A 23,632-nucleotide genomic window follows, 5' to 3' on the forward strand; every position below is an offset into this window, starting at 1 on the left:
TTCATATGATTATCCACTCACTCAGTCGTTTATGTCTACACGCACGCACACACACACACACGCACGCACGCACACCCACACGTTACCTGCTGGGTATATTACTGGTCACGATGAGAGAAGTTGATTGTGTTTTAAAATATAAAGTGTTATAGTGTGACATATTTTGTATTTTGTGAGACAACTCCATGTCTTTTCTAAAGGTGAAGATTTGAGATAAAGACGACTCCACCCAGATCCTATGCTTCCTTGCCTGGTCTTTCTCTCCGTCTTCCCACGCACACAAAAATACAATACACAACGCAGAGACTTCATAGGGAGACCGAGGACTAGACGGACCCGGGATAGGGGAAGCCAGCTTCAAGGGTTACATATATATGTATGAGGCGTGGTAAGTATCACATATTTAATATGGAACAACTTCAAAATGCAAAAAAATTGTTTCCTAAATAATTCCCATTCATCACACCATTTTCGTAATTAGGTTCGGATAACAAACAGAAAAAGCAAACAATAAAACTCTTATATATCTTCTATGAATACAAAATAATATTGTGGTTTAGTAAAAAACAGAAAAAGAAAAACAGTCACGTGGCAACATGACGCGTCAGCGACTCAGGAAGTAAACAGATCCATGTCTGTCTCCAACACAGAAGCACAACGATGAAAAAGTCTCACTGAAGAAAATCAAACAAAAATAGTCTTACCAAGTGTCGTATGTCCATGTCTCTGTGTGGGTACCCCCAAGTACTTACCAAGTGTCGTATGTCCATGTTTCTGTGTGGGTACCCCCAAGTACTGTGGAGTTTACGAGGCTGCATAGATGAACTTTTCGGCCTCTGCTGAATTGTCAAAAAAAGTGTTGTTGGGAGCCTTTGGATAGTTTGATTGTTGCTGGATAGATGAGAAAGGCTTCAAAGCCATCTTTTCGAGCGCTGTACATAGTGGAGTAGCAGCCAAGGCAGGGAACCACTTGGGGATGTTGGCGGACAAGGTAAGACAGCGCGTTATTTCCTTCTTCGCCTTCTTTAATATTGATTATTCTGATGTTATCCCTCCTGCTTCTGTCCTCGAGATCTATCATTTGTTTCTCAATCTTCGTGAGCTTGCTGGTGAAATTGAGCATATAGCGTCCTCATTGCTCTGGACACGTGTTTCAATGGAAGACAGATTCTATGTCGGCAGCGTGCTTGGATAAAGTATCGTCAATTGAGCCAAGTCGATCCTCCAATCGCTGAAATCGCTTTTGGGATCTATCCTCAGCCTGCAGTGTTTCCCATAACCTGCCAAGATACCTGTGGCGGTGGGGGCGTGGCTATGGGTGTGGTCACCATGACATCATCGAGTAATTTGCATAATTTACTACAATGATATGATTTTCTCTAAAAAGGCTAAAAAAATGTATACTTACTAATTAATAATAGTTTTATTTTAAACGTCCGTCCATCCATTTTACAATATAATTACAACACTTCATGTACATATTTATATACAGATTTGAACAATAAGTTATTCACTGAAATATATTTAATTGTGGTTCTTACAAAAAAATATATCTTATAAAATATAAAAGCTAAAATGTCTCTTAAAGCTCTGCCCCTTTAATTAGTGCATACTAAATAATTTAACTTTAGCCTACTACTACAACCATATTATTTACCAGCAACATAAAGTGAAACAGAGGCAGAGGTGTCCTGCCACAGTCAGTAACAAATAAACAGAAAACCGTAGTGGTCAAATACAAATAAGGCAACAAGAGAAGTATCCTACACTTCTCTTTTGTAAAGTAAATCTGAACAGCCGATATGGGCATCTACATCAACTATATGATTTTCCTGAGAACAAAACAGGACAAAAAAAAATAAATACAAAAATTATATTTTTTTGTGGCGGACGTAATTCTTTCGTGGCGGGCCGCCACAAATAAATTAATGTGTGGGAAACACTGTACTGGCTTGGCCCCTGCTGTCCACTGTCATTTGTTTTCTCTGTCCAAAACTGGACACTTTTTGGAGTTTTCTTTTCAAAACCCTATCCGAGGTCTTGCAGCTTTATCTCCCGACATGCCATTCAACGACCGAAAACAGATGTTATTGCGTTGTCATCTCTCTTAGCTCGTAGAAGAGAACTTTACGAATAGAAGCCTCCTTTCTCATCTTCTTGGCTGAGGGATGTTATGGTCTTCATCAAAGTTTTAAAAAATTAAACACACTCTTTTAGGGGTCTTTGAACAAATTAGAGTCAAGGTGGCGCCCCTTTATCTCTCACTTTGATAAGCTGAAGTCACTTCCCGATGACTACCGTATTTTTCGGATTATAAATCACTCCGGAGTATAAATCACTCCGGAGTATAAATCGCACCGGCCGAAAATGCATAATGAAGGGAAAAAACATGTATAAGTCGCATTTTTTGGGGAAATGTATTTGATAAAACCCAACACCAAGAATAGACATTTGAAAGGCAATTTAAAATAAATAAAGAATAGTGAACAGGCTGAATAAGTGTACGTTATATGAGGCATAAATAACCAACTGAGAACGTGCCTGGTATGTTAACGTAACATATTATGGTAAGAGTCATTCAAATAACTATAACATATAGAACATGCTATACCTTTACCAAACAATCTGTCACTCCTCATCGCTAAATCCCATGAAATCTTCTTCCTCGGTGTCGCTTCTAAATAATATTATTTGATATTTTACGGTAATGTGTTAATAATTTCACACATAAGTCGCTCCAGAGTATAAACTATGAACTATGAAAAAAAACTGCGACTTATAATCAGAAAAATACAGTAAGTAGCAACCCTGTTTGGTAACCAAGCTACTCATTTCAAGATTTGTATACATTGTTAGGATAAAGACTCATGTACTTTTTTTTCTCACTTTTTATTAAAAAAAAATTTTGTGTGTGAATTTCATTTGTTAAAGGATTGTTTGGGGTGTGAAGGGGGTGGGGTTTGTTGTAAATGTTAAGTGCACAAGTTAAAGTCAGTAAAAACAGTTAAATATGGGGGAAAAACAAAAACATAAGCAAACATTAAATGGCAAGCATTGCAGCGGGAGGCGGCTTCAGAGGAACCAGGCCCAAAGTGAAACTCTGGGCTTTGAGCTGGTCCTGGGTCAGCTGGCTCTCAAGGGAGAAAAGATCGCCTGAGATTTCGACAGCACCCGGTGGAGATGTTGGGACCACTGGGGAGCCCAGTCCACTCGCTGGAGAAGCTACACTGAGCTTAGTTGCTTGGGCTGGTGGTTCTCCCTCAAACCCTAAAAAAAAAAACCCAGCAAGATCACATTCTACCGTTAAAAATCCTCTAAAATCAGAAAAATCGAAAATCCACAGAAGCTGAGCTCACCAAACATCTGACTAAGAGCTGCACCAGGGCCTTTTTTTTTTTTTAGCTCGCATCTCCTTTCTTATTAGCCAATGCTTTTTTTAATTGATTTATTTAGTGCCTGAATTCACAACAGCTTTTTCAGAAAGTTGCAATGTATTGAGGCAGTTTCTTTTTCCATGAACATTGAATTGACTTGTGATTTTATGAATTATCAATCTTTTAAGTGTTCCTTGTAACCTTAACCTCAAAAAGCCCAACATTTCAACAAAAAATGGATCGCGCTGACTTAAAAGTAGACACTAGATGACAGTAAAAACACTGAGCTTCTTCTTCGCTGTCCACAAATTGCAGTCATTCTGTAGGGGTGTAACGGTACACAAAAATTTCGGTTCGGTACGTACCTCGGTTTAGAGGTCACGGTTCGGTTCATTTTCGGTACAGTAAGAAAACAACAAAATATAAATTTTTGGGTTATTTATTTACCAAATTTGCAAAATCTTCCACCAAAAATATTTTTCTTAGTGGAATATTTGATGTGAAGTAATCGTAACCTTAGATAGGTCAATAATTCATAATAACATTGATTTTGATTCGATATTATGTTTTGAGCAATGACAGTTTGAAAGAAAAAACAAACAGCTTTCTTTTATTAGTCAACATTGCAACTTTTTCTAAATTACATTTAACCTTTTTTTATTTCACTTTTGTTATGTTTTTGTTTATTTTAAATAGTATTTTTAGAATGTGCCGTGGATCTTTAAAACATTAGCTGTGGGCCGCAAATGGCACACTTTTGACACCCCTGCTATAGATAATAATACATTAAATGTGATAAATCTATGGATAAAAAGCAGAGCCTGGCGACGCATGCGCGTTTATCATAACTCTCTCTGTCTCTGCCCCTCCCTCACCAATGCTGCTGCGCGGAAAGTTTGTTTTGTTTTTAACCCCTTCTTAACCCTGAACGTAGATTGAAAATACACGCAACCCTAACTCAAAATGCCGGACATTTGAGGTATTTAAGAAACTCCGCCCTGACAGCTCCGCAAAAGAGGACATGTCCGGTGAAAAGAGGACGTATGGTCAGTCTATCCTAGCCCGTTAGCAGCTAGCATGCCGTGTGTTGTGCTTCGGTGTGCATTGTTTACACAACGTGCGTTACGCTACTTAATATGTCCGTGTGGAAACTCGTTCGGTTCACCTCCGAACCGAACCGGAACCCCCGTACCGAAACGGTTCAATACAAATACACGTACCGTCACACCCCTATCATTCTGTGTATGTATCACACTTAAAGTGTTTGTCTAACTTAAACATTAATATATGTTCTGCACTCTAAGAGCCTTAGTTAACTGTTGGTAGCGATCTATATAGTAATTTTAATTGCCTTACTCTGGATACATAAAGGTTAAATAAGTGTATTAATACATGAGAACTAGTGGAACTAATTACATTACCCAGAAGGCCTAGCGCAAGCGTTGCCGTTCCTGCTTTATCTCCACTAAAATCAAACAGTTTTGATCTAAGATCAGAGAAAAATCTGATCGCTGGAAATGATGCGGATTGGCCAAAATGTACCGGGAGGCTTTGGGCATTGGACAAAGTTGCGAGGCAATGCGTGAATTGGCGCAATCAGTAATTCCTGCAGCGACTGTTTACTTACATGAAAAAGTAAATATTACACTAATTTCTTGACCTACTTTGGTTTGGTTTTAGCATCTTTGATGCAAAGTGACTACAATATTAGCAAAGATTATTTATTTTTTAATTTTACACTTGTGTGACACCGAAGGCTCGTAATATTAACATACATTTATTACAAGGTTTTGATTCACATATTACTTCCTCTGCAGTTGGAAATCTAATGTAATGCTTTTTACTTCCACTTAAAACAATTTCGGTCTTATATCTTACTGCAGATAGTTATTATATATACTCAAAAGGTTACAAATTGTAAGAGTTTGACATTAAATATGGTCAAATTAAGCACTAAAGTAATATTTGATTGATTATGATAATGCAAGTAACCCTTTCAAATGCAACAAACATTTCTTATACTGTAAAATTGGAAGGTCAATAACCTAATTATCCTAAATAGTTAAACATAACAATAAAATGGACTCTCAATCTGTGTTAGCAAAAATTGCACTTCAATATTGAACATCTTGAAGTGCAATTTTTCCTCAGTTGGGAAAAACTAGGTCAGGTGTAGGCCTGGGACGATAACTAATTTTGCTCAACGATATATTGACCTACAAATTATTGCGGATAAACAATATTGTTGCCATTATTTTTTGGAGACCAAATTAACCACTGATGTAATAACAATACATAATAAGGAAAGTAAACCATTTAAAATGCAATTAACGTGTATTTTAACATTGTAATTGTTAAAAAAACAAATAAAATATATTGTCTGTAAGCAAATTTTGCACTTGAATAAAAAATCACAATCAAAATCAATAAAATAGGTTATGTCTCTGTTAAGGAGGGATTGGAGGACCCTCAAATATTCACAACCAACAAATAAACAAAATGGCTAAAGTAATGTTAACAAAAATGATTGCGGTTAACATTATTATCGTGGTATTGTTAAATGTGCTCAAAACGTAATTGTACACTCAAATTTTATTAACCAAGTTGTATTTTTTTATTAACTAAAATAAATAGTCACAGAATATACTTTCTTGGCAGAGGAAACATCAAATAATGTTTTATTTGTGTGTTTAATTATGATTATCTTCTTCCATTTTAAATCGTTCAATTAATTGACTCATTGGCTATTGGCCGAGGTCTACAATTATATGATTTTTTTAATGCCTCTGTACATCATTATTAATTATTTTTAATGCCATCTAAGGCCTTCATTTTCATAAAATCACTGTATTGACTTAATGCTTTTTAATTACCCGTGGAAACCCTGAAAAAAGCATTCACAAGCTTTCTGAAACTGAGCCTTAGAAAGAAGATAACTCACCTTCATTACCAACATCAGGGGAAGAGGACCCACATCTTGTAGGTGCTGAGCCAAAGCCACTTGACAAGACCTGAGGCGCTGGATTTCTAAGTTCTACAAGCTGTGGAAAGATCAAACAATTAGGTACTTCATCAACAATAAATGCATGTATTAATTAGGGCTGTCTTCAAATAGTCAAAGGAATCTGATTTGACAAACAACCTCGCAGTTGAATCGTCTGATATTAAATCGAGTTAAACCTGCGGTTGTGTTGGGAGGATACATTGATTGTGTTCATCATAATGTCTTTTTTAAATATTAGAACAGTATTCTAGAGTGCAGACAAATAATGTTCAGAAAGTAAGAGATAAATCCTAGTCTCGGCTGTCACTTGCTTCCTGGTGTGATGTCACATTTCTTAAATCAGCTGGCCGTCTTTCGGCCACCCACATCTCTTATTTGAAATCTCGCCCCGCGGTTGTAATTATCCTCTATTTAGTCAAGTTTGATGTCTCCTAAGTGCTGCGTCAAAGCCGAGGACCTCACCAACTGCTGTGAGGTGGGAAAAGTCGCAAATTAGATCTTTGTTTTGTTCACTTTAATGTAATACTTTCACAAGTACCTTAAAAGCAGCACTAAGTTACTTTTCAACCTTCATAAAATTGTTTCGTAACTTTTGGGATGATACATCGACTTAAAACTAGTTGAATGACACCTCTGTATCGCTATTACTGGCACTTAGCAACATTGAGGAAGGTGGCAGGAACCCTACCACACATAAAACTACAAATGTGCGGACTTGCTTTACGGCATACGTCACTCTCCCTTTCCCCATTCGGTAAAAAGACAGAAGTCGATGCCGCCAGACAACAAAAAGAAAAAGAACCCCTACTTGCAATTACTGCTGTTATGGCCGAAGCTCCAATACAACCAAAGAAACGAAAAGTTTTGTCTGAGGAGACAAAAACAGAGCTAACCCGGATAAAAGGACAGTCAGGATCAACATTGCCCTGGCTTTCACTTGCTGGCGTGAGCTCAAGACGAGGGATTTCAGACCAACGCTGCCTTGGCTGTGATCCTGCTGCACTGGTAAGTGACTTTCCATGCTCAAATAAAAATGATAATGCTGATGTTAGCTATCGGAAATTTGCTTGGTAGCAATTAATATTCGAAAAAACTTTCCAGACAGTCTTTATTTGCTTCGGATACATTCTTGGCAGTAGCGACATGTTTCTAGTGCATTCAAAGATATTTTTTTGATAGGGTCTCCTTTTTAACATCAGCATAGCCATTAATATTTGTGGCAATATTACAGCAGACATAATATCAGTATGACGCTATATGCCAGGCCTTGTCAATTATTTTGCCGCGGGGGGCCAAATTTACAAAAGAAATGTGTCTCGGGGCCGTTTTTTTTTATTTTTAGGAACACTAATACAAAACCTCACAATGTCTTATTGAAAGCTAAAAATGTTATGACGGACCGCCTTAAAAAACGGAATGGAATTTTAAGTTGTTTTTACCAAATGAGACACCCAGAATGTACATGAAAATAAAGAATGTGGGATTTACGATATTAACTATTAACGATAAAACACTGAATATTGACTGTAGCTGCTGAGAGAAGCACATTGTATATATGTTATATAATTTCAGTTGGTTAGAATAAATAAATACAAGTTAATATTTACATATAATGTGATTAAACATGTATTTCCTTTGGTTAATTCATGCAAGTGTATGTTAACTTTATTTTTGTTACAAAACCTATGTAAATTGGAGGGGAATATATTGTTTGTTACGGTTTGGTCACATTGTTGGGGGGGACAATTAATATGTGACGGAATAAGGGAAGCAGCATGAGACAGCAAACATTTGATGGAAGACGTTAATGGAGTCTCAGCTTGAAAATAAACTTTATTCCTTCTGAGTTTATGAGGCCAATGAGGTATGATTCTTTCTTATAATGTATGTGAAATCAATGTGTTTTCTTTTATTTGATGTCAGACTACCGTATTTTTCTGAGTATAAGTCGCTTCGGAGTATAAGTCGCACCGGCCGAAAATGCATAATAAAGAAGGAAAAAAACATATAAGTCGCACTAGAGTATAAGTCGCATTTTTTGGGGAAATTTATTTGATAAAACCCAACACCAAGAATAGACATTTGAAAGGCAATTTAAAATAAATAAAGAATAGTGAACAACAGGCTGAATAAGTGTACGTTATATGAGGCATAAATAACCAAGTGAGAACGTGCCTGGTATGTTAACGTAACATATTATGGTAAGAGTCATTCAAATAACTATAACATATAGAACATGCTATACGTTTACCAAACAATCTGTCACTCCTAATCGCTAAATCCCATGAAATATTGTACGTCTAGTCTCTTACGTAAATGAGCTAAATAATATTATTTGATATTTTACGGTAATGTGTTCATAATTTCACACATAAATCGCTCCTGAGTATAAGTCGCACCCCCGGCCAAACTATGAAAAAAACTGACTTATAGTCCGAAAAATACGGTACATATCAAATTACTTCCATAATGTAAATGACCGCCATAACTACAACACCAGGGGGAGCTCCACAAACCACGTTAAACCCAGATTCCGATGTAGCGGGGGGTGTATATTGTAGCGTCCCGGAAGACTTAGTGCTGCAAGGGGTTCTGGGTATTTGTTCTGTTGTGTTTATGTTGTGTTACGGTGCGGATGTTCTCCCGAAATGTGTTTGTCATTGTTGTTTGGTGTGGGTTCACAGTGTGGCGCATATTTGTAACCATGTTAAAGTTGTTTATACGGCCCACCCTCAGTGTGACCTGTATGGCTGTTGACCAAGTATGCTTGCATTCACTTGTGTGTGTGAAAAGCCGTAGATATTATGTGACTGGGCCGGCACGCAAAGGCAGTGCCTTTAAGGTTTATTGGCGCTCTGTACTTCTCCCTACGTCAGTGTACACAACGGCGTTTTAAAAAGTCATAAATTTTACTTTTTGATACCGATAATTTTGAACCCGATAATTTCCGATATTATATTTTAAAGCATTTATCGGTCGATAATATCGGCAGTCCGATATTATCGGACACCTCTACTTTGTATAGTTCAAGACTTACGGTCATTTGAAAAGATGACTGCACATCATAATGGCAGCTACAGTTTCCATCTTAAAGATCTAAAAAAATTATTTGGGAATGTCCGGCGGGCCAGATTGAAAAGCTCAACGGGCCTTAATTTGACCAGGTCTGCTATATGCGCTAGTCCTCGTGAGAAATGTGGTCTTCTTCTGGCAAAACAATACCGCTTTGGTTCACCGGCGTCGCCAAAACCAACCAAAACTCAAAAGTTCTTAAGTGGGGCTTTAATTAACTTTGGCAAATTCACACCGAGTGACCAGTCAGTATACACTAAAAAAACAACAACCAAAACCGCCTAACCGTTGACAATGGGCAAACTCTGACAAAATCAGATTGGACTATGAAAACCTTGAGTGGAAGACAGCTCTAGGATTAACACTCAACATGAGTAACAGTGTGTGCCTCACCAAAGCTGCACGAGTCGATGGGTCCATCCGGTCTCCCCACTGAATGAGCAACCAGGTGATGCTGTCGAGCTAAAGAAGTAGACCAGGACCAAGCATTAGACACTTTTCACACCAATTCAAGATTCCAACATTCAACGCGACACTTACGTAACTCTTGGTGGCGTAATATTCAGACCTCTGCTCTTCTGGAGATATGTCCAACCCTAAGGTGGTGGTGGTGGGAAAGAGAGAGAGGGACATCATGTTGGTGTAATACTAAAACATATGCCGTGGGTTTGTGTTTGATACCTACCAAGAAACGGTGCCTTGGAGCCGCTGGAACATGAGAAGCTTGACTGGCCTGAGCTCTCCCAAACCATCATGTCACTCTGAGTCTCAATGGTCTCCCTGAGCAGGACGACATCAAAAGGCAATTTGTGATTTTACGTCACTGTTGCGTTATTTATAGTTAGGGAAATTGACAACTCACAGTTTCTGCTTTTCATCCTCTTCACCCGGTGCTGGTCTTCTTTCTCGTCCTTTTTCTCCTTCTCCTCCTCTTTGTCCCTGCTCATAGTCCCTGTGGTTGCTGTTTTGAGAAGAGAGGCTAATTTCGGCGCTCTTCAAGCTGTGTCCTCTCCCGCCACACTGATTGCTCACGTGGGAGGACCCTTGATGGCTGAATCCTCCTTTTTGCTGCGAGGTATTCACAGAAACCTGGTTTCTATGCCCTGAAAAACACACACACACAGGAGTGACATTGGAGCATTTGATCAAAACAGTCGAGGTTCTGTCTGAGGCCTTGTTCACACTGCAGGTCAATTCCAATTTTTTTGGCCATATGCTACCTGCATCGCATTTTTTCCATTTCCGTGTGAACACTGCAATTCCTATTTTTTCATATCCAACCCAAGCCTCTTTCACGCACTTTCTACTTCTGTCAACAAACGAGTGTTCTAATCAGGACAGACTTTGTAATAGAAGATAAAAATTACTACCGTATTTTTCGGAGTATAAGTCGCACCGGCCGAAAATGCATAATAAAGAAGGAAAGAAACATATATAAGTCGCATTTTTTGGGGAAATGTATTTGATAAAACCCAACACCAAGAATAGACATTTGAAAGGCAATTCAACATAAATAAAGAATAGTGAACAACAGGCTGAATAAGTGTACGTTATATGAGGCATAAATAACCAACTGAGAACGTGCCTGGTATGTTAACGTAACATATTATGGTAAGAGTCATTCAAATAACTATAACATATAGAACATGCTATACGTTTACCAAACAATCTGTCACTCCTAATCGCTAAATCCCATGAAATCTTATACGTCTAGTCTCTTACGTGAATGAGCTAAATAATATTATTTGATATTTTATGGTAATGTGTTAATAATTTCACACATAAGTCGCTCCTCAGTATAAGTCGCACCCCCGGCCAAACTATGAAAAAAACTGCGACTCAGAGTCCGAAAAATACGGTACTTTTGGACAAATGACAGATTTGAGGATTCAAAACCATATATTTTTGAAGCTGAATATACAGAGGATTAACGGCTGGTCATCAAAGCTGAGCGAGCACAAAGAGAAGGTAAAAGGTTGTAGCAGACGGAAGCCAAGATAGTCAGGACTGACACGCAATGTTATTATCGATGGAAAGGCCTTTTGTATATCTGGTGAGGAGGATACTGCTAAAAAAAACTGCATCACAACGACAGACAAACTGTTTGCATTAAGAAACTTTGTAGTAGGGTTGTACGTCATACCGGTATTAGTATAGTACCGCGATACTAATGAATCATATTCGGTACTGTACCGCCTCTGAAAAGTACCGGTCCACCAACCCCCCCGTCGTCATCACGTCGTTGCTGGTTTTACGAGCAAAGGAGCATGTTCGGCAGTGCACAATCACAGAGTACTTACAAGCAGACAGTGTGTAGACAGACAAGGGAGAACTGAGGCATTTTGGCTTAAAAACTAACGATAAAGGTGAAGTTATAACACTGAAACTTTAAGACATGGCTAGCTAGCTAGCGGCTAAAGTCCAGCTGCTGTCGGCAGTGTTTTAGCTACTTCTAAATCACTAATCCTTGTCTCCATGGCGACAAAAAGTAAGTTTCTTACAAGTATCATCCCTGCAGGACGAGGAATAGCTAAACATGCTTCACTACACACCATAGCTCACCGGCGTCAAAATGTAAACAAACGCCATTGGTGGATCTACACCTGACATCCACTGTAATGATACCAAGTACAAGAGCGTATTTAGTCGATACTACTATGATTACGTCTATTTTTTTTGGCATCACAACATCTTCTTTCATTTTTTATTTATTTATATTATGTTTATAAACTCAGGAAATACGTCCCTGGACACATGAGGACTTTGAATATGACCAATGTATGATCCTGTAACTACTTGGTATCGGATTGATAACCAAATTTGTGGTTTCATCCAAAACTAATGTAAAGTATCAAACAGAAGAATATGTGAGCATTACATTTTAACAGAAGTGTAGATAGAACATGTAAAAAGAGAAAGTCAGCAGATATTAACAGTAAATGAACAAGTAGATGAATCATTTATTTTCTACCACTTGTCCTTAATAATGTTGACAAAATAATAGAATGATAAATGACACAATATGTTACTGCATATGTCAGCAGCTAAATTAGGAGTATTTGTTTGTTTACTTACTACTAAAATACAAGTTGTCTTGTATGTTCACTATTTTATTTAAGGACAAACTTGCAATAAGAAACATATGTTTAATGTACCATAAAATGTTTTGTTAAAATAAAGCCAATAATGCCATTTTTTGTGGTCCCCTTTATTTAGAAAAGTATCTAAATAATTTTAGTACCGGTACCAAAATATTGGTATCTGGACAACACTACTCAGTAGTGGTAAAAACTTTTTTCCATCTACCCAAAATTAACTGGAAAAAATAGTCCCTGGCCGACTGGACGAAACAAATCGAGTAAGTCACTACAATATTGATGGTGATACATGCAACGAGTCATGCTTGTTATTAAAACTACCATACATACACTGTTGAGCTAGTTGTAAACAAAAAAAAAATTAAATATGGGCAGATACTTAACAAGTACTGTAATAAGATTGTTTGTGTGTTTCAGTGTAGATTGGTGTCCTATCGCATTGTGTAGTGCATTACAAACTCAAAAGCGATTCAGCTGCTGACGCAGAAGCTAGCTTAATCAATCAATCAATGTTTACTTACTGTATATAGCCCTAAATCACGAGTGTCTCAAAGGGCTGCACAAGCCACAACGACAGCTCAGATCCCAGCTTACCGCTGGCTAATGTCATACCACTTTGAGTGTCTCTGTCTTATGAATGGCGATGTGTTCCTACGATACAAAAATAGTTCCTTAGTTTTCGCTCTTACAATAACAATGGCTCTACAGCTTGGTTATTATACAGCAGGGGTGTCAAACTCGTTTTCATTGAGGGCCGCTTTTAACAGTGAATAATTTATGGATATGCTTATGCATTTTATTATTTAAAAACACTGTAAAAAAAAAAATCTGTATATTGTACAATAAAATTCTGGTCACCATTTTTTTATGTGAAATCTACACATTTTTTAAACATTACATTACAGTAGACGGGGAAAAAAAGTACCCACTGTTTATTTACCATTTTAAAATGGTACCACGGTTATTTTACAGCAAACTACTGGCAGCTTAGTTTTAGTAAAAATTAAGGTACCGTAATTTCCGGACTATAAGCCGCACCTGACTATAAGCCGCACCAGCTAAATTTAGGGGAACATACAGATTGCTCCATATATAAGCCGCACCCGACTATAAGCCGCAGGGTTTTGATGTGTAATTACCGTAGTATATAGGGGTTCCTGCTACCACGGAGGGGATTGTCGGGACAGAGATGACTGTTTGGGAACGCAAAGCGTCCCATTTATTAACAATAAATCTTTCAATCATTCAATCAAACTTTCACATCTTTGACATGGCGAACAGCATTCGTGCAGAGTACAAATAATACAACGGTGCAAAGTAATACAAAGTGCTCACCTGTACGTTATCAAAATAACCAGCCTACCGGTATATGAAAAGTCAGTCTTTAATCATTGTGTCATCGTCTTCCTCCTGCGTACTAAAACCACCGAAATCCTCTTCGTCGGTGTCGGAGAAGAACAGGCCGTAAATAAGCCGCACCCTTGTATAAGCCGCAGGGACCAGAACGAGGGGAAAAAGTAGCGGCTTATAGTCCGGAAATTACGGTAGTCTGTTCAACATATTACTGTAAATAGAAAAACAGTACCACTGGATATTTTTTTTAAAAGTTCTGGCAACTGAGCTGCCAGTATTTGGTGGTGCCATTTTTCTGTTTACAGTAACAACAACCGTAGATTTTACAGTTAAAAAAAAGGACAGCGTAGTCTGCAACATTTTATAGTAAAAACAGTAGTAGAGTTCTTTGCAATTTACAGTTTTCAATTGAATGCTGTAAAAAAAAAACATCGTAATTTTAACATAATAGCCAGTGTCCTTTTTACAGTGTACAATTTGATGGATAACTTGCTTTGAAGCCACAAGTCAAGCAGATATTGAAGTATTTTTATTTTAACAAATAAAAATTTGGGGAAACTATGGTAATATATTATTTGTTGCAATATTGCATAATATTAACATTAAATAGGTAGGCAATTTCATGCAGTGCATACATATATTTTTTGTCAAAACGGAAACAAGCCGATTATTACAAATTAGAACGAAAAAACAAAACAAAACATGTGTTCTTGTCCCTCATAAGCATTGTGAACAATAGGCAAAATTCCCTTTAACCTCACCAGACAGAGTGTTAACAAACATGGCCTGCATTGGTCATGCGGGACTTTGTTGCTCCTTTCAAAATAAGACATCCTGTGAGCCAAATGCCCTGCTAACACTCTGCTAGGAAGACAAAACACCAACACCAGGATTCATATGTGTATACCTCACCAGCCACCCCGAAACGCCGCCAGCCTTCATGCCTCGTAAGTCCATGAAAATGCTTTCACCGGCAAAGAAGCTGCCGGAAGAAAAGCTGCTGGCCGTTCTCATCTGCGCGTCTGAAAAGTGCAAAAATCCCGTCAGGCCAAAGTAATTTGCAATTTGCTCATGGAAATAAAATGATGGCACTGGACAGAGCTTGCATCACTGGACCTCTCGCAAGCAGACCTCCTGGACGCACTTTTTTTCTCCACCGCCGCTACTTTAAGATGTATATTTCAAGCGAAATACAGTGTCATCGCCACACTCTTGCACACACCGATGGATGAAAATCAGGACATAAGCTTCATTACTAATGTATGGGTGTGATGTTAGCTAGGGCTGCACCATTAATCGACATTGAGGTTTTAATTAGTGATATGATCCAATCAACATGGATGAACGAGCGAGAATGACGTGATCACGTGACAGCAACAAAGACAACGTCCGACCTCGTTTATCTAAATGGGAGAAAAAGCACTTTACAATGTCAGTGTTTCCCACACATTCATTTATTTGTGGCGGCCCGCCACGAAAGAATTACGTCCGCCACAAATAAAAAAATTATTATTATTTTTTTGTCCTGTCCAGCTTTTTTATGCAAATCATATAGTTGATGTAGATGCCCATATGGGCTGTTCAGATTTACTTTACAAAAGAGAAGTGTAGGATACTTCTCTTGTTGCCTTATTTGTATTTGACCACTACTGTTTTCTGTTTATTTGTTACTGACTGTGGCAGGACACCTCTGCCTCTGTTTCACTTTATGTTGCTGGTAAATAATATGGTTGTAGTAGTAGGCTAAAGTTAAATTATTTAGTATGCACTAATTAAAGGTGCAGAGCTTTAAGAGACATTTTAGCTTTTATATTTTATAAGATATATTTTTTGTAAGAACCACAATTAATAAATATATTTCAGTGAATAACTTATTGTTCAAGTCTGTATATAAATATGTACATAAAGTGTTGTAATTATATTGTAAAATGGATGGATGGACGTTTAAAACAAAACCGTTATTAATTAGTAAGTATACATTTTTGAGCCTTTTTAGAGAAAATCATATTGTAGTAAATTATGCAAATTACTCGATGATGTCATGGTGACCACGCCCATAGCCACGCCCCCACCGCCACAGGTATCTTGGCAGGTTATGGGAAACACTGAATGTTCATAATTATTTAAGTACATTTTTTTGTTTGTTTATTTCTTTAGGTTAACAAAGATTTTTACCTTCCAAATACAATACAATGATAAACAATTTTAATCAAATGACAAATAAGTTTACATCCTTTTAAATGGTTACTTGCATTATTATTTGATATTTACTTATTATTTGATATGTCTGTATAGTTTTCAATTTTAGAGCATGCTGTCGACAAAAGGTCAGATAAAAGCCAAATAAAAGTAAATGATTGCATATTGCTCTAACATGTGACACCTTGAGACAAGAATATGTTGATTGACGATCTAACAGTAACTTGTCTTTCTTCAGTCGTTATGTTTGTAGTTTTATGCATTTAAATATATAAAATATAAAAATCGCAATTAGGTTTTTTCCTTGAAAATCGTGCAGCCCTAAGAGTAACGCTAACTTAGTGATGTCATATTTGGTTAGGACAAATCTACAGGTACAGTTTGTCATGTTCACCTTTATTTGAGTCTTTCTTACTCCGGGAGTGTATTAACTACAGTTAAACTACATTGAAAAAAGTAATAGATACAAATAGGTTTTTGGATGCATTTTTAAAGTGATTTAGACGCAGAATGGATTTCTCCCGTTAGCTTCATTGCTATCCACCCAGAACAAGCCGGTTATTACAAATTAGAATGAAAAAACAAAACAAAAACATGTGTTCTTGTCCCTCATAAGGATTGTGAACGATAGGCAAACCCCCCCCCCCCCCAAAGTACAGTACCCCTTTAAAGGCCTACTGAAACCCACTACTACCAACCACGCAGTCTGATAGTTTATATATCAATGATGAAATCTTAACATTGCAACACATGCCAATACGGCCGGGTTAACTTATAAAGTGCAATTTTAAAATTCCCGCCACACTTCCGGTTGAAAAACTCCTTTGGATATGATTTATGCGCGTGACGTCACAAAAGCAACGGAAGTGGTTGGACCCCATCGGACCCGATAGAAAAGCCTCTTGTTTTCTTCGACAAAATTCCACAGTATCTGGACATCGGGGTTGGTGAATCTTTTGCAATTTGTTTAATGAACAAAGGACTGCAAAGAAGAACGTTGTAGGTGGGATCGATCGGTGTCTTAGCGGCTAAGTACAATACTGTAATATCTGTGATATTTGCATTAGTGTACTGTGTCTTTAAGGGTTTGGGGAACGCGCATGCGCGAGTGAGTTGGCGGAGAACTTGAGTGTGTGTGAGCGTGAGTTTTGGCTAACAGCAGCTTGTGTATGTGTGTGCGTTACTTTTTGAACTACAACCAGTTACCGCTTTTTAATAAAGCGATTGAGCAGCGCTTCCTTGTCTGTGTGACTCCTTCTCCACTGCGGGGCATTACAATACTTACAGCAACACAACAAGGACTACTTAATACGCCTAGCCGATGCTTGCCGCCAAACCCACGGATGAAGTCCTTCGTCGTGACGTTGATCGCTGGAATGCAGGTGAGCACGGCTGTTGATGGGTTTCTATCTTCATTTGAGAACGATGCTACGCGCTAGCTCAGTAGCTAAGTGTGTCACCGATGTATTGTCTTGGAGATAAGTCAATTTAAATGTCCATTTCGCATGCTCGACTCTCATTTTCAAGAGGATATAGTATCCGAGGTGGTTTAAAATACAAATCTGTGATTCACAATAGAAAAAGGAGAGAGTACATAGTTCTGTGAGGTCTGGTTGCTAAGTTAGCTTCAATGGCGTTGTTAGCACAGCATTGTTAACCTTCGCCAGCCTGGAAAGCATTAACCGTGTATTTACATGTCCACGGTTTAATAGTATTGTTGATTTTCTATCTATCCTTCCAGTCAGGGGTTTATTTATTTTGTTTCTATCTTCATTTGAGAATGATGCTATCGCGCTAGCTCAGTAGCTAAGTGTGTCACCGATGTATTGTCTTGGAGATAAGTCACTTTAAATGTCCATTTCGCATGCTCGACTCTCATTTTCAAGAGGATATAGTATCCGAGGTGGTTTAAAATACAAATCTGTGATTCACAATAGAAAAAGGAGAGAGTACATAGTTCTGTGAGGTCTGGTTGCTAAGTTAGCCTCAATGGCGTCGTTAGCACAGCATTGTTAACCTTCGCCAGCCTGGAAAGCATTAACCGTGTATTTACATGTCCACGGTTTAATAGTATTGTTGATTTTCTATCTATCCTTCCAGTCAGGGGTTTATTTATTTTGTTTCTATCTTCATTTGAGAACGATGCTATCGCGCTAGCTCAGTAGCTAAGTGTGTCACCGATGTATTGTCTTGGAGATAAGTCACTTTAAATGTCCATTTCGCGTGCTCGACTCTCATTTTCAAGAGGATATAGTATCCGAGGTGGTTTAAAATACAAATCCGTGATTCACAATAGAAAAAGGAGAGAGTACATAGTTCTGTGAGGTCTGGTTGCTAAGTTGCTAAGTTAGCTTCAATGGTGTCGTTAGCACAGCATTGTTAACCTTCGCCAGCCTGGAAAGCATTAACCGTGTATTTACATGTCCACGGTTTAATAGTATTGTTGATTTTCTATCTATCCTTCCAGTCAGGGGTTTATTTTTTTTGTTTCTATATGCAGTTAAAGCACAATGCTATCACGTTAGCTCGCAGCTAAAGCATTTCGCCGATGTATTGTCGTGGAGATAAAAGGCACTGAATGTCCATTTCGCGTTCTCGACTCTCATTTTCAAGAGGATATAGTATCCGAGGTGGTTTAAAATACAAATCCGTGATCCACAATAGAAAAAGGAGAGTGTGGAATCCAATGAGCCAGCTTGTACCTAAGTTACGGTCAGAGCGAAAAAAGATACGTCCATCACTGCCTCTCAAGTCCTTTACTGTAACGTTCCTCATCTACGAATCTTTCATCCTCGCTCAAATTAATGGGGTATTCGTCACTTTCTCAGTCCGAATCTCTCTCGCTCCATTGTAAACAATGGGGAATTGTGAGGAATACTAGCTCCTGTGACGTCACGCTACTTCCGGTACAGGCAAGGCTTTTTTTTTATCAGCGAGCAAAAGTTGCGAACTTTATCGTCGATTTTCTCTACTAAATCCTTTCAGCAAAAATATGGCAATATCGCGAAATGATCAAGTATGACACATAGAATGGATCTGCTATTCCCGTTTAAATAAAAAAAATCATTTCAGTAGGCCTTTAACCTCACCAGACAGAGTGTTAACAAACATGCGGGACTTTGTTGCTCCTTTCAGAATAAGACATCCTGTGAGCCAAATGCCCTGCTAACACTCTGCTAGGAAGACAAAACACCAACACCAGGATTCATATGTGTATACCTCACCAGCCACCCCGAAACGCCGCCAGCCTTCATGCCTCGTAAGTCCATGAAAATGCTTTCACCGGCAAAGAAGCTGCCGGAAAAAAAGCTGCTGGCCGTTCTCATCTGCGCGTCTGAAAAGTGCAAAAATCCCGTCAGGCCAAAGTAATTTGCAATTTGCTCATGAAAATAAAATGATGGCACTGGACAGAGCTTGCATCACTGGACCTCTCGCAAGCAGACCTCCTGGACGCACTTTTTTTTCCCACCGCCGCTACTTTAAGATGTATATTTCAAGCGAAATACAGTGTGATCGCAACACTCTTGCACACACCGATGGATGAAAATCAGGACATAAGCTTCATTACTAATGTATGGGTGTGATGTTAGCTAGGGCTGCACCATTAATCGACATCCAGGTTTTAATTAGTGATATGATCCAATCAACATGCGAGAATGCCGTGATCACGTGATAGCTACAAAAAGACAAGGTCCGACCTCGTTTATATCTAAATGGGAAAAAAAGCACTTTACGATGTTCATTTTTTTTTTTGTTTATTTCTTTAGGATAACAAAGATTTTTACCTTCCAAATACAATACAATGATAAACAATTCTAATTAAATGAGAAATAAGTTTACATCCTTTTAAATGGTTACTTGCATTATTTTATATTTACTTATTTGATATATCTGTATAGATTTTATTGGTTACTTTTTCAATTTTAGAGCATGATGTCGACAAAAGGTCAGAGTCAGTCTGCATAAAGCCAAATAACAGTAAATTATTGCATATTGCTGTAACGTGTGGCACATTGAGACAAGAATATGTTGATTGACGATCTAAAAGTAACTTGTCTTTCTTCAGTCGTTATGTTTGTAGTTTTATGCATTTAAATGTATAAAATATAAAAATCGCAATTAGGTTTTTTCCCTGAAAATCGTGCAGCCCTAAGAGCAACGCTAACTTAGTGATGTCATATTTGGTTAGGACAAATCTACATGTACAGTTTGTCATATCCACCTTTATTTGAGACGTTCTTACTCCGGGAGTGCATTAACTACAGTCCAACTACATTTAATAAAATAATAGATACAAATATGTTATCGGTTATCAGTACTGGCCTTGAAGAGCAGGATGTTATCAATATCGGTTTGAAAGAATGACTTTGTATTTTATGCATTTATATATAAAAACATAACATGATCATCTGGATCATAGAAGATATTTTAATGTTGTGTCTCCTAGATTACTTCTTTCAGTGCCTATATATACCTAAGTTTATTTGTTTTCATTAAATTAATTGTCAGTGGTTTATATGCATTTTTGAAGCTAAAGAATATATTCAAATGGTGTCCAAAGTGTGACCTGCAGCTAATTTTTTTTACGCCCCAGGACACATTTGAAAAATATTTTAAAGAACAAAACAAATATCTAGAATAAAAGAGCAAACAGGTGTAATGTAATGACAAAATGTTGCAAAAGTGACACTAATAACACACATCTGCCATGCAGGCTGTTTTATACTTGACAGTTGTACTTGACAATGACAGTTTTATACTGTCATTGCTCATAAAATATTAATGAATCAAAATCAATGTTGTCAATTATTGACCTATTGAAGGCTTCACTTACTTCACATCCAATATTCCACTTTTAAGGGAAAAATATTGCTAGGGCTGCAAGTAACAACTAATTTGATAATCGATTAATCTGTCGATTATTACTTCGATTAATAATCAGATAAAAGAGACAAACTACATTTCTATCCTTTCCAGTATTATTGGGGGAAAAAGCATACTGGCACAATACTTATTTTGATTATTGTTTCGTTGCAGTTTATAAATAAAGGTTTATAAAAATTAAAAAAAAGTTGCCTCTGCGCATAGATCCAACGAATCGACTAAATTAATCGCCAACTATTTGTATAATCGATTTTAATCGATTAGTTGTTGCAGCCCTAAATATTGCATCGGTTTTCTTTGACAAAATGGCATAAAACATTTAAAAAAATAACTCTTATAAGTTGATGTTGTTATTTAGGCGTTGTAAAGTAAAGTATGTATACATATTTGACCTAACACTTTTAAGAGTGAGGCCCTTTTGAATACCTTTAGTCAGTTACAATTTTCTTATAAACTGTCATTACTCAAAAACTATAATGAACCAACGGCAATGTTATGAATTATTCGGTCATATAAGGCTGTAATTACTTCAAATATTCCTCTTTTAACCTTTTTGGGGGGGAAATGTTACGGTTTTCTACCCAATATTTAGGCAATTACTAATGTACGATGCAGAACTTATCTTAATCTTTTAAAAGAGTAGTTGTCGATTATTTTTAGATCAGTTGATACATTTGCGAACTGTCGTAAAAAGTTAAACTGCCGTCGAGTATGAAAACAAAAGTTGCTGACTTTTGGCGCATGCGTAAACAGATCAGTCCTCTTAACCTTTTTTGGGGGGGAAATGTTACGGCTTTCTACCCAATATTTAGGCAATTACTAATGTACGATGCAGAACTTCTAGATCTTTTAAAGGAGTAATTGTCGATTATTTGAGATCAGTTGATACATTTGCGAACTAACAAAGTTAAACTGCCGTCGAGTATGAAAACGGAAGTTGCAACGTTTGGCGCATGCGTAAACAGATCAGTCTGTTTTCACCCGCGACAGGCCAATCAGCTGTCTTATAATTAAAACAGCAACTTCCGGTTCCGGGATTTGAAAAAGACAACTGTTTTTGGTACGTTATTTTTATTTTTTGACATATGAACTATGAAATACAAATCAAACCGTCTTTGGATCAAGTTATTGCTTCTCGACACGAAAAAAAATAATGTTATGTAGTTAAATAAATAATGATAAATGGGTTATACTTGTATAGCGCTTTTCTACCTTCAAGGTACTCAAAGCGCTTTGACACTATTTCCACATTCACCCATTCACACACTGATGGCGGGAGCTTTACGTATTTCGAAATTACATTCAAATAAACCGATCGTTTTTCAATTGCCATTCATGTGACGAGAATATCAATGACCAAACTATACACCGACTCTAAAAGCACCCCAACTGTTTGTTTTGCAATAAAACGTCAAATGTCGCTTACCTGCATCTTCTCTAGAGCCTCTTCCTACTCGAGGGTGTTCGTTGCGGCAGTTCTGTCCGAACTGACAACGTCCCTGCATATAAAATTTACAGACGACCATTTTGTGTGTCCTGCTCCTCTTGTCGCTTCTCCTTGCACTGGCAGTACCTGAAGACACTATCGAACGACGCATGCGCAAAAAAAAACAACGTCACTTCCTTCACAATTATGTGACGTCACCGCTGAGATGTTCCTTACATTGGCTGCCATGTTCCAACAGAAAATAATCAATGACCTGGCATCCATCCATCCATTTTGCGGGGGGGTACTGGAGCCTATTTCAGCTACACATTTCGATGATAATTTCTGAACTGTCTGTTAAAGCTCCACTTCATTGTCTGAGTGTAAAAGCAGTGATGCTTCACTTTTGGGACCTTTATTCGCGCGCGTACGTTTACTGTAAAAGGGTCTATTAGTCGCTATCTGGCAACCCTGCACGCCACGCCCCCTTGCAACCCGGGAGAGGCCTCCATTTTAAACTGTCAAATGATTGGATAATTGGAATGACGCGATTTGTCTCAAGTTGTCGACGAACCGTCGTTTTTTACTTTCTCGGTCGACAAACTTCAACCTTCATCTGGTTTATTTACATTTCACTTTTTTGGCCGCTGTCGTCGTAAACATGAAGGTAAGGCATTATGTAAGCTCTCCATTTAGTTAAAGTAGTTGCTAAAACTCTTCGCTTTTTTCCTCGGCTAACACGCAAGTGCAATTTAAGGATGCTTACTGGTCAATACTGAACGTTTTATATTGTTTTTTTCCCCTTACAGATGACAACAGTCCCCTCTGGTGGCTGGATGTGGAATGACGACAGCAACACTGGAGTTTAAAGGGTGAGAAAAGGTTTACACTTTGTATGTAAAATACTCAAAGGGAATTTTAAGATGGTGACATGTTTGTAGTTATTGCATATGCGGATGAAATATTTAGACGGTTATTCACACGGTGGTAGCGTGCAATTCGCTTGTTGATAGTAAACGTTCCTCCCAGGTTGGCTGATGTCTGTTTTCTTGACCACCAGAGGGCGCCAAAGCTGAAGGAAGAGCCTGAGTGCAGCCCGTTTGAATGCTGCTGCAAAGGCAAGGCGACCACGTCACTATTGATGACGTCAAACGTGAGTATTCATATTTTCATACTTAACCTCCATCCATCCATCCATTTACTACCGCTTGTCCCTTTCTTA

General features: G+C 37.9%; 1 protein-coding gene and 1 long non-coding RNA gene across 3 annotated transcripts; one reads left to right on the top strand and one right to left on the bottom strand.

Moving 5' to 3' along the window:
• The first annotated feature begins 197 nt into the window (after positions 1-197).
• LOC133636032 (uncharacterized) lies at positions 198-23,563 on the top strand. Of its 2 annotated transcripts, none has more exons than XR_009822161.1 (3): positions 198-991; positions 23,220-23,282; positions 23,471-23,563. It is a non-coding gene; the product is annotated as an uncharacterized LOC133636032 (long non-coding RNA). The 2 variants fall into 2 exon arrangements; XR_009822162.1 differs by having other exon boundaries at positions 23,440-23,510.
• Positions 2,917-22,561, bottom strand: LOC133636028 (nucleoporin NUP42-like). Its single transcript, XM_062029630.1, has 7 exons — positions 22,411-22,561; positions 10,313-10,553; positions 10,136-10,230; positions 9,991-10,046; positions 9,844-9,912; positions 6,316-6,415; positions 2,917-3,267 (listed from the first exon to the last, which is right to left on the bottom strand). The coding sequence occupies exons 1-7, from the start codon at positions 22,508-22,510 to the stop codon at positions 3,041-3,043; spliced, it is 888 nt and encodes a 295-aa protein (XP_061885614.1). The 5' UTR covers positions 22,511-22,561; the 3' UTR covers positions 2,917-3,040.
• Positions 23,564-23,632: the final 69 nt, after the last annotated feature.

Source organism: Entelurus aequoreus, linkage group LG20, assembly GCF_033978785.1.
Source record: "Entelurus aequoreus isolate RoL-2023_Sb linkage group LG20, RoL_Eaeq_v1.1, whole genome shotgun sequence".
In the NCBI taxonomy this organism is placed as follows: Eukaryota; Metazoa; Chordata; class Actinopteri; order Syngnathiformes; family Syngnathidae; genus Entelurus; species Entelurus aequoreus.